The 12,535-nt window shown below is 44.4% G+C and overlaps 2 protein-coding genes across 2 annotated transcripts in view; one reads left to right on the plus strand and one right to left on the minus strand.

Moving 5' to 3' along the window:
* Positions 1 to 12,535, minus strand: part of CDC73 (cell division cycle 73) — a 61,859-nt gene that overhangs the window by 24,375 nt on the left and 24,949 nt on the right. The window lies entirely within an intron of this gene.
* Positions 5,507 to 8,085, plus strand: B3GALT2 (beta-1,3-galactosyltransferase 2). Its single transcript, XM_059677693.1, has one exon. The coding sequence runs from the start codon at positions 5,588 to 5,590 to the stop codon at positions 6,839 to 6,841; it is 1,254 nt and encodes a 417-aa protein (XP_059533676.1). The 5' UTR covers positions 5,507 to 5,587; the 3' UTR covers positions 6,842 to 8,085.

The raw sequence follows: 12,535 nt of genomic DNA on the forward strand, positions 1-12,535 counted from the left end.
ATAAATAAAAATGCAAAAGTGGTTAAAAATAAAGTTTTACTGCCTTCGAGAACATCAGACACCACAGAGAACAAAGCAGGTGCGCTGTAGCACCCTGTGTCAGTAAAGCCCAGGCAGCTGACTTACATAAGCCCCAGAAATGGGGGGTGGGGTCTAAGTTACAGATCAAAGAAAAGGGCCCTCGAGTCTGAACCAGGTGTTCGTAAAAGGGAGGCAACTTGAGAAAAAAAAGAAAAACTTCAAAGGAAGGGGTGCATTGAAGGGATGGAATCGGATCAAGTTACATATAAAAGCTTATATTGTAGTACCCTATACAACCATGCCTCTCTCACACACACACAGGAAAAGCAACATCTAACCCTGAAAACATTTAGAAAGCCTGTGCTCAAGCATAAAGTCAAAAAAAAAAAAAGAAGAAGAAAAAAGGACGTAAGATAAAGAAAATGAAATTATAGCCCTTCATTTCCTAATCATCCCTTTTCTTATTCTTCACCCGTCACCACACTGGGACTGAGTATCACACAGAAGCACAATTGCTAAGCTTCTCCCTACCTTCGGCTTTTAGTCCAAATTAATGCACACGATCACGTGGGCTCGAGCCAAGCAGTGACGTGCGATTCTGCTCTGTCAGAGGGAACATCTGTCAAGCCCACATTCACAGTGCTGCCTGCCTGTGCGGCAGGAGGAGCGGACCTCACATTCCACACGAGCCCGCCCCCGGGACGCTGCCGGAGCCTCCCTGCAGCTGCCAGGCTCCCGAAGGCCCGGCCTCCTCCCAGCGAGGCTCTCCCCCTGCAGCTCGGCGCCGGGAACATGGATCCTGAGCAGGGAGGACAGCGCTGCATTGTCCGGCCGGGAGCGCAGATGTAGGGCTTCCACGCAGCAGCCGCCGGGCCGAGGCGGCCCCGCTGCACACAGAGCGGCGGCCACAGCTCCTTTGTTCCGGAGCAGAGGAGATGCCAGCAGGGAAGAGCCCCCGGAGCCCAGGGCCCCCATGAAGGAGGAGGTGCCCGGAGGCAGGAGACAGGTGGACACCGGGGGCCCGTGCACAGCAGGCGCAGGAGGCAGACCGTGGGGGATGTGCGCATGTTCCGTGGCACCTTTCTGCTGAAGGGCTGGAGCCGAAAGTCTGCTCCGTGGGCATGATCCCCTGCACACCAATGGCCTGACCCGGGAAGGTATGTCGTGTCTCGTGTGTGATGTGCTTTAAATGTCTCTCCTGGGCTGCGCGGCCCCGGGCCGCTCTGTCTGATAAACAAGTGCAGCCGGCTTACTGCCCTTGAAGCTGGGGCAGGGTCCGAATGGGGGATTTACGTGTTATTGTTTGGAAGGCACTGTCCCTGCTCTCTTCCCGGGAAGCTGTAGCTCGGAGTAAGGACGGGTTACGGGAGAGAAAAGGCAGCCAGGAACAGGGTGTGCTTGAAGGATTCTCTGAGAAATTAAAACTTACAAAGAAAATCTGTCGCCCTCTGAAGAGAACATGGCAATCCTCTGCCAAATTAGGTCAAATGGAACTACAGGCTCCCCCTAAAATGGCCATCGGGAGACAATGCAGGGAAGTTACATTCTAGAGTGTCGGCGATGCTCTTCACACCAAGAGCTTTCCCAAAGTCCTTTTAGAGCAAAACCTTCATCTGTAGCAGCTTTAGTAGCACAGCCTTCCCTCCAAAACCCATCTGCCCAGATAGAGATAATGAGCCGAGAGCACGGGCGGTGTTAAGCATCGCCATGCGATGGAGACTACGGGGAGCATTCGCACAGATCACATGGGCGTGCGAGTTTGTGCACCGCACACACAGCAGATTTGCATGTTCCCGTGCCCATGCAAACAACTCTGAAACAAAGAATCGCAATGGTGGCTGCAAATCCCCCATCTAAATTAGTGAGCTTAAATTTCAGGCAACAGACTGGTTCTCAGCGACCAAATATGTGAGGCTGCTCTTGGTGGTCATTTTTAAAGTGAAATTCAAAAACATAATATGAAAACACTTTGATAGAAACATATCCTTAAGTAGCACTACAAGGTCAAAAATTAAATACAAGTCTAGCCACTGTGCCCCCAGGCTACCATACACAGGTAACAAACTACTGCCAGGCAGGTGTGGGCAGGGCGAGATACATCTAATAGACGATCTTAGCAACAATCCTAGTGGTCATAACAGCTCATGACTCAGGAACTCAAGGATATTTCTAAAATTTTTTAGAGGTCTAGCAAAGATCTTAATTTTTGCTCATTTTCACAGCAAAAGTCAATAACCTATTATTTCATCATCATCAAAGGCAAAGATTTTGAAGACATGGAAGCATGCCATTCTAAAATTAAGATTTAACAATTTATTGGGACCTATTCTTCTTACATCCCAACATCAACTCTCATTCATACCATTAATTTTTACTCCACTTAAGAATAAAATCAGATGGTATTAAAAAATATATGGTTGTGAAAATCTCAAGTCTCGCTTAGGGGCTTTATCTCTCAATGTTAAAAGCACCTACTAAACATTTTTATAAGCTAGATGTCTCAAAAGTGTAGAATTTTTTACTCAAGCACCACTTAAATCTAGAACTATTTCAACAGACTACAGATAAGAACAGTGTGTGTGTGTGTGTACGTGTATATGTGTGTGCGCGCGCGCCAACTGAACATTAGACAGTAACATTCTCTCCAAGAACTTCAACCCATAAAAGACGCACACACATTAACAGCTCGGCAATAGCATCCCAATCACACTGGGGGTGAATCAAAGCTGTCTCTGTGCTGGGATCGAAGCGCACAGCTATTAACGTGCCGAACCATTTCAACTTTCTTGTGTCGTTCCCACTTTTTAAGAAATAAAATGCAACAGGCAGTAATTCAAGAATAATTTTACTATGTAATAAAAGGGTGTAATTTTACTTTTTTTTTTAGTGGAAAAATTTTAATCAGAGAAACTTTTAATAAATGATTTTTAAGACTAGACACATGCACTTTTATCAATGAGAGACTAACAAATGGGTGTCTGATTTCAAGCCTGAGCAGCTTAAATAAACATACAGACACCATGAATTTAAATTCAGATGCACCTCCATCACCCACTGCTACAAAGCCATAGAGAACCAGAAGCCACGTATTCATGCTGGGTTACAACATGTAATACTTTGCGTTTTCTGTAACGTTGAAATACTTCAGAGATACCACTTCAGGTGTATTTTCATAAAAACACCACAATTTATTACTCTACCTTCAGTCACTCCTTCAGTCCTTTATTCAAACATTCCTTCAAACAGCTGGCCTTGTATTTATTGCTTCTTAAGCTAGCAAATCTAAACTTGTAAAGAGCTCTGTGATGGGGACTTCAATCACAATCCCATCATTGTTATGGCAACAGGAAGCTGACATGTTTCATCTAGCTGTGCAATATTTAAAATCCATTACCAAATAAATTTTAAAGGCAACTTTTGTTTCTTCTACATTTAAACCCACACCACTTCTAGCTACTGGCTTCTCTGTGGGATGGAGGAGGAATCGTGACTGCTTATCAAACACTCCACTTGGAAAGAAAGCTTAGGAGGAGTCCCCAGTGGGTGCAGGAAAGGAAGCATGATTTCTAAGTCGGAACACTCAGCTCTGTTCTTTCCAGCTGAGCCCACCGCAGAACTGTTCTACAGGTAAAACGAAGAGCCCTGGTCTTCACTGTAGCCATGTAACATTCAAATTCATGTCAATAAACTCCAACAAATAGCACACTAGATTGTTTTTACACACCCCAAACTTTAAAAAAATCACCATCTCACAAAATGATTATTTTCCACATTTGAGAAACACTGTAACTCCTCAAAGTACCACCTAATTTCAGATCACTGAACTCATCCAAAGCTGGTGCCTATACTAGATCCCATTACACTTTATTCAAATTTCCAGCTACTTGCACCCTCTAGTGGTTGTTACTAGAATAGAAATACTTTCATTCACATATATGTGTGCCTAACACTTTCAATCAGTATTTTCAAAGTACTTCACATTATATATGCTACTTCTGCTCTATACTTATTCAGTTATATAAGAACTTGGTTTTCCCCAAAATAATTACATTTCATGTCAGAGCTAAGCAAACTTGGTATTAATCACGAATCTCTCAACATCATAGGCTAATGAACGCACATGTATCTATGTATACAGATACATGTGTTCATTTCAAATAAAACTAATGGTCCTACTAGACTGTTTTTAATACATTAAATTTTTAATTGATTAGTTTTATTTTGCTTAAAGAAGTAATTTGCAAAATAAAAACTTGAAAAAAATTAAAATGACATATTAGTCTTCTACTGAAAGTTTTTTCTTTTACTAGAATTCAAGCTACAGCAGCTTTATCTACCTCCACCCCCATGCCCTGATCCAGAAAGACTAAGAGCAAGCTGAAACCATGAACTAATCTGTGCTTTCACAGAAACACCTTGATTGAAGATAACACAGCCAGTTCTTAAGATGCGGTGTCAGGAACCTCCCACAGTGACACCCATAATCGTATTAAAAATCTAGGGCTCTAAATGTGGTGCTAGCAAGAGTCCTAAAAATGTAACAAATACTCAACATACAAATTTAGAACACAGAGTAACCTGAGGATCTCGAAAATGCATTTTGTGATGTTTGAAATTTTGAGTATTTGGATAAGATAGTAAGTAGTACCTATATTTTGTAAGAAATCTGAAAAGACTGTTCAAAGTAGTTGTTTGATTCTAACATGGAGACTGACTGGGACATGTGATAGTCTGCCAAGGCCACAGATAATTAAAGACAACTAGTTGCTGCTTTTTTTTAAGTCAATCTTAAGTCTCAGTAAGGAAAATGATCTCCTAATACCTCATATTTGAAGTGCAAGGTTAAAATTAGGAAAGAGTGCTTGAAACTGCTCATCATTTAGTCCTTAAAATCCTGCACTGAAGTTACTGGAGCCTGAAAATTGATTCTGACAGGTGCATCTTCTCATTGAGTTTCTCAACACAGTGGGGGCGATGGACACATGCCAGGCAGCTCTGTGACTAACAGACTCGGCCATAACCGCGCCGTCTGTCCCACAAAATGATGCCTGGCCGTTTGACACCAAAGGCCGCTGGCAGTGCACAGCCCCAATAGCGTGTCAAGCCAATGCTAACGCACGCCAACACCTTCCCACCTGCCCCGAGGCTCACACGGCCTGGCAGCACTCTGACTCGGCCTTCCCTGCATGCCCACACTGTTCAATCTTCCACTTGGGCCCAAGTGCACCTGGCCAGAGCCCCCGAGACAGTGAGTGGAAGTGACCCGTCCCCTTTCAGGTGCTCACGGCTACCAAGGTGTGCTGCTAGCGACGTTACTGAGGGAAAACAAGGCATAAGCCTGTTCCGCGCGATCTCTCCCCAGCGCCTCAGCTCCCAGCTGCCCTGGTCTCAGTAGCCTCTCAGCCCCTTTCAGGCAGTTCGGGGACAGTGAGCATGTTGTAAACCCGTGCTTTCCCTCCACAGAATGACTGCAAGGAGACGCCGAGCCCGAACCGGAAGATGGTGACCAGGGAACAGCGCTGACTCCAGAGGAAGCGTCCAGCCGCCTCCCCCCGGGGTGTCCAACATGCTCCAGTGGCGGCGGCGGCACTGCTGCTGGGCCAAGCGCTCCCTGTTCCGGGCCCCCCTCGTCGGGGCGCTCTCCCTGGCCTTCCTCTTTGCCATGTTCTTGTTCTTCCACCACCACGACTGGCTGCCAGGCAGAGCTGGATTAAAAGAGAACCCTGTGATCTACACTTTCCGAGGATTTCGTTCTACGAAAAGCGAGACCAACCACAGCTCTCTGCGGAACATCTGGAAAGAAACGGTCCCTCAAACGCTGAGGCCTCAAGCTGCCACCAACCCCAACGACACAGACCTGTCGCCGCAAGGAGTGACGGGGCTGGAGAACACCCTCAGTGCCAACGGGAGCCTTTACAGTGACAAGGGCACTGGACACCCACATTCTCACCACTTCAAGTATCTCATCAACGAGCCTGCCAAGTGCCAGGAGAAGAGCCCGTTTCTGATCCTGCTAATAGCTGCGGAGCCTGAGCAAACAGAGGCCAGGAGAGCGATTCGGCAAACGTGGGGCAACGAGAGTCTAGCCCCCGGCATCCACATCACACGGATTTTTCTGTTGGGCATAGTAAGTACTAATTTAAATGGCTACTTTCAACGCGCGATACTGGAAGAGAGCAGACAACATCACGACATAATCCAACAGGACTATTTAGATACATACTACAACCTGACCATTAAAACGCTAATGGGCATGAACTGGGTTGCCACATACTGCCCACACGCTTCGTATGTGATGAAAACGGACAGTGACATGTTTGTCAACACTGAATACTTAATAAACAAGCTACTGAAGCCAGACCTGCCGCCCAGACATAACTATTTCACTGGCTACCTAATGAGAGGCTACGCGCCCAATCGAAACAAAGACAGCAAGTGGTACATGCCGCCAGACCTCTACCCGAGCGAGCGCTACCCCGTCTTCTGCTCGGGGACGGGCTACGTGTTCTCGGGAGACCTGGCCGAGAAGATATTTAAAGTCTCTCTCAGCATCCGCCGTTTGCACTTGGAGGATGTGTATGTCGGGATCTGTCTTGCCAAGCTGAGGATTGATCCTGTGCCCCCGCCCAATGAATTTGTGTTCAACCACTGGCGAGTTTCTTATTCCAGCTGTAAATACAGCCACCTAATTACCTCTCATCAGTTCCAGCCCAGTGAGCTGATAAAATACTGGAACCATTTACAACAAAATAAGCACAACGCGTGTGCCAACGCGGCCAAGGAAAAGGCAGGCAGGTATCGCCACCGTAAACTACACTAGAAAACACGAGACTTTTCTGTTCAAACGTGCAATCTGTAAAATAGTGCTAAAAGCATGTATAGTTAAAACGGATGATTCCATAGGACAAGTTTTAGTTAAAACTCATCACATACAAGAATTCCAAAAATATTTTTTTAATTTATGAAGATGGTAATTCTTAAAAGTACATTATATAACAAAAAAGGTCTCCCGAGGGGATCTATAAAGAACTGTTTAAGGGGACTCTGTGTATTAACATGCAATAACAAGCATGCATATGTCAATGACTCAAGTCTCATGTTAGGGGCCAGTAAGATGTATTTGCCTATATTTTCCTCATGAATTTTAATTTAAGAAATGGAGACAGTCCAAAGACCCTTCGTTTTAGATTCAGCATATAATTAAATGTAAATAAAACATCACTGTTAATTTTAAGAAGACTTTGTAATTGTGCAAACGACAAATTTTGTGACCTGACTACTCTAGGGATCTAAAAACTGTATTCCATGCAATAAGATTCAGTTGAGTTATTCCAGAAACACATTTATAAAGTTCAGATGATTCATCAATGCAGTTCTCATCTAAGTACTTATTTAAAAAAACAACAACAATGGAGATACTCATTTTCTTTTACTAAGACTCACATATATCGGGGGAAAGTCTTTTGACATGACGTGATAAAATGTGAAAAATCAATGTGTCTCAGGCTCAAGTTTTTATAAAAAGTAAAGGTTTCAAAGTCGACAGATGTGTTCTCTGGTTGGTGTGAGGGCCACGCTGGTACCTGAGTGAGCCACTCCACCAGCCGGCCACTGCGCTCCGCAGGAGTGCTTGCACTTCGCGCACGCACATCTATAAAAACAGATCATGTCCCTCTCGCTGAGGCAGAGGTGATTACTTACAGGCACAAAGAGAATGTGCTGCTGGAAGCAGATAAAAGGTGGAGCGCACAGCCGCCCCGTTCCATCCTTTTCTAAGAGGCGTGCCTGCCAAGTGGCAACATCTGGGACTTTACTTCCTGACAGCAGGTGTACACACGCCAACTCTTAATCACTCCCTGGCACCTACTTCTCGCCGAGCGCCAAGTTTACAGACCTGCAGTTTTTAATCCGCTAGATGACAAACAGTGTGCATTACCTGTGAAAAGCCTTCTGGGGGAAGAGGGGGAAAACTACCCATGTTGGATGAAGACTTGATTCTAGGATGAACAATGTATACGATGCACTTTTATCAGGTTTTTAATAAAAAGGGTTAAAACATCTTTACTGAGTGTTGTGGTGCAAATTTTTTTCACAGTGATTTTGGTTGGTTCCATTACACATTTTAAAATCAGGAAATACTAAACCTACTAGCTCTAAAATAGTGTTTCTATTTCACACAAGTAATTAAACTTATCAATCTTAATTTTGTCAGGATGTTAGTTATCCTTATTCTAATAACGATCATTTTTACCTTCAATTCTGAAGATATTATATCGAAACAGAATTGTAACATTTGTAAATTTCAGAATCACAGAAACTGCACTTAGTATTTAAGATGCTAAGTACTTAGTATTTAAGATGAATTCTGTTTATAAACAATTTACTGCTCATTTTCAATTCAGTACTCGTTCCTATTCTACACAGAGTAATTCTGAATGCTGAGCTAGCTAATACCACGGGCTCTTAGCAAAATCTGTTTTTAATTTAATTTCATTTCCATGTTACACAAAGACTACCAGAGCCCTAAGTAAAAGTCACACATAATAGGACAGTAATGCCAAAGTAGGTAAGTTTGATGAAAGGCAAAAGGAATCCTTCCATGAACATATGATTCCACTGATTTGGATATGGGCTCATCCACCTTGAGAGTAAATCTCTCCTTTCTACTCCTAAAGTTAAAAAAAGGTGTATGTGCATGTGCGTGCGTGCGTGCGCGCAGTTGTGTGCATGCACACAGGTATACGCATGCAGTGTGTACAGAAACAGACACCAGCACCATCTATCTAGTGTCTTCTAGGGTCAAAGTGCAGGATCTTTAAATTCTTAACAGACAACTAAATTCTTATCACAAGCATCAATTTAAAATTATTTCTATATCAATGTTATCTTGAAAACTAATGGTAACTGGACGACACTCTGAGGTCGCACAGAGCGCTGGACTACATGATAAGGTTTCTGAGTGCTGCTCACATCCTTATTTTAAAGTTAACATCCTACTCTTCATTTATATTTGACCTTCCACTGTCAACAATATGCAAGCTGGTTTCCTCAGCAAAATATGAATTTCTACATTATAATATTTTAAAATATTTAAACATTTCACCAAGTACTGTGTCTTACTCATGCCCAGCACTATGTAATTTTTAGTATACATGAGAATATAATTTTAAATAACAACGCTGCATCAGGCCAAAAAAAAATTTATAAAATAATCTTTATGCTCAGTGTTAATACTTTAGAAGATAAAATACCAAAATCTTCAATATTTACACTAGTTTATTTTGGTCAAGATTGTAAGTAATGAAATTCTAATTCAAATAAATCATTTAAACTTGTCACCTCTTACTATACAGCACACTCATATATAATCTCAACTGGAATATTACTAATATCTATTACCAAAAACCCATATGAAACAGGGACAGAGCAACAGGAGCTGTTTCCTGACCGAGCATACAGCATGTGCCTGGTACTGTGTTAAAGCACTTCACATGCATGATCTTCCATGAACATCCACCACACTGAGAAATAGTAACGTTTCTTTGTGGTGTGAGACTCCACTGATTTGGATATGGGCTCATCCACCTTGTAAGTAAATCAACATCTAAGCAACGACGAAGTATTATGGAAATATGACCACCATCAGGGACAGACTCTAACCCCGCGCCGTCATCTTGGACTGTACGAACATAGGCTCACACACCACCTCTGAGAACTGCACCATGAACAGGGAAGCCACGGTCACAGCGCTGATGGCAAACTCACCAAAAGCCACCTCTGCTGTAAGGCCCTTGCTAGCACAGCGCAGTCTAAGCAGGCGGATGCTGAAGAGGAAGCAGGGAGGTCTAACTTTCCTCGCTGAGTTCAATGCAGGTGAAACTGCGGGCACCCTTCCCAAAAGACCAGGCTCACCGGGTTCCACTCCAGGGCCTCGCATCAGGCTGCAGGAACCCTGAGCCGGGCCTGCTCAGAGCTGAGGGAGCAGCCGGAGGCACTCACTTCGTAAGCATGTGCCGAGCTCCCCAAGCCCTGAGGTGTGAACTGCAGACACAACCAGGAGCGAGAATAAGCACACGCTGTGGAGATAACACTCCTTCCACAGAGCGCGCCCAGATCCTGTCTTCGCGGGAACAGAAAGGACAGCGGGGATGCCTGCGTGAAGGCGTGGGGCAGGGGATCTCACCCAACCGTGTTCCCGGGGTCAGAAAAGCCCTGCCTGGGGTAATGCTCAAGCCAACATCTAGGAGATGCTCATCGGCAAAATGGGAGCAATCCAGGAAGAAGGAACCGGTACAATAGCCCTGAGGTGGGAAAACCACAGCACAAGATCAGAGGGGAAGACTGGTGTTAACTGATGCCAAAAGGTAAGAAGAGAGAGGGGCAGGTAAAACCCCATGAAGACTTGCAGCACGTGGTAAGAACGATGGTTTTTAACCCCAAGACTAATGGGGAGCCATTAAAAAACAGAAGGACTCGGAAAACAGAAAAAGGCAGAGGCTGGCTCACGCCTATGGCTTCCATCCCCCTAGGTTTGAAGCAAAGCCGCATGCAGAACAGATGAGGAGACATGAGTGGCGTGAGAAGGCGAGTTCTGAGACTGCTGCGCAACCAGGGAAGATGTGAGAAGTCTGGGCCAGGAAGGGGGCAGTGGCAGAGAGAGAAGGAATTCCAGAGGTGGTGGGAAGGTCACCGGGAGGGTGACATCCAGACAGTGCGGGGGAGGGGAGGGAAGCAGTGGCAGGAATGACGCCGAGGACTCTGGCCGGGCACTGAGGGGAGGGTGGTACCATTCACCAAGAGAGAAAACCTGGAAGAACCTGACTCACTAGGGGCGACGTAATAAAGAGCCACCAGAAACACAGAAAAGGACTGTCCGGTGGCACTGAGAACCTATAGATTATACAGCACCAGTAACAATAGCAATTTTAACTACTCTCTGCACATATGAAAGTATGGCAAGCAACTGGAAATGTAACATATAATACGGGCTTAAGAGCCATCCATTTGGCCCGGTCAATGTGGCTCAGTTGGTTGAGTGACATCCATGCACTAGGACAGTGATGGCGAGCCTATGACACACGAACTCATATTTTTGGTTGATTTTTCTTTGTTAAATGGCATTTAAATATATAAAATAAATATCAAAAATATAAGTTTTGTTTTACTATGGTTGCAAATATCAAAAAATTTCTATATGTGACACAACATCAGAGTTAAGTTAGGGTTTTTCAAATGCTGGCACGCCGAGCTCAAAAGGTTCACCATCACTGCACCAGGAGGTCCCAGGTTTGATTCCCAGTCAAGGCATATACCCAGGTTGCGGGCTCAATTCCCACTAGGGGGCATGCAGGAGGAGTAGATTGATGTTTCTCCCTCACATCCATCTTTCTCTCCCTCTCTCTTCCTCCTCTGAAATAAATAAAAACATATTTTTTGCCCTGGCTGGTTTGGCTCAGTGGATAGAGTGTTGGCCTGCAGACTGAAGGGTCCCAAGTTCGATTCCGGTCAAGGGCACATGCTCAGGTTGCAGGCTCGATTCCCAGTGTGAGGCGTGCCAGAGGCAGCCAATCAATGATTCTCTCTCATCATTGATGTTTCTCTCTCCCTTTCCCTCTCCCTTCCTCTCTGAAATCAATAAAGAACATATTTTTAAAAATAAAATAAAACATTTTTTAAAAAAGGACCATTCATTTGATAAACACTTTTCAAGCAATGTGCCAAGTACTCTGTCCCCAGCGCTGGGCATACAGTGGGGGAAAGATGGAGTTCTTGCCTTCAGATCCTCATAGTCAAAGGAACTCGTCAACAAAAATAAACAGACAAAAAGATCACTAGAAGGAAAAGCTGGGAGGCCTTGCCAAGAAAGTGACCTCTGAACTGAGATGCGAATGAGGAGGAGCCAGTCTTATTAAAAGAGAACTGATCCAGGCAAACAGACCTGCGAAGACAAAGGCCAGGAGGCTGAGAAGAACCTGACAAGCTGGTAGGAAACAGAAAAGGCCACTGAGACAGAACGGTGGCAATAGCCTCTCCTAAACCTTCACCTACAGCCGGGCGCTGTGGACAGAGTTCAGAGGGTCCCTGGTTTGGATGTGAAATTTAATTTCACCAAGAAGTTAGCATTTCCATCCTTTGTGAATATAGGCAACAAATCACAGAACTAGTAACAATGGCGGTGACTTTGTCATCAACAGAAATCAGATTATTTCCATGTCACATTACACAGGTCTTGAAATACTGTACGTGCTCATGCTGTAAATTTCTGGCAATTATTAGATTTGACACTGGGTGTTGTTATATAATGCATTAGTAAAGAAGTATAAACTACCGTGTCATAAACTGGCATTTTTAAAATACCTTGGTAATATTATTTCATCAGTTAGTTTTCTTTGCCATCTTTTGTACTTCGTGCGTTAAAAACACTCAGCGAGAGGACCATGGGAGTGACCAGTCTCCCAAAGGACCCATGACCTGAGAAGAGATTATGAACGTCTACCCACAGCAGAGGACACTG

Source organism: Myotis daubentonii, chromosome 20 (genome assembly GCF_963259705.1).
Source record: "Myotis daubentonii chromosome 20, mMyoDau2.1, whole genome shotgun sequence".
NCBI lineage: Eukaryota > Metazoa > Chordata > Mammalia > Chiroptera > Vespertilionidae > Myotis > Myotis daubentonii.

Coding starts and splice junctions, on each gene's coding strand:
- B3GALT2 (XM_059677693.1), top strand. CDS start 5,588: ATGCTCCAGTGGCGGCGGCGGCACTGCTGCTGGGCCAAGCGCTCCCTG.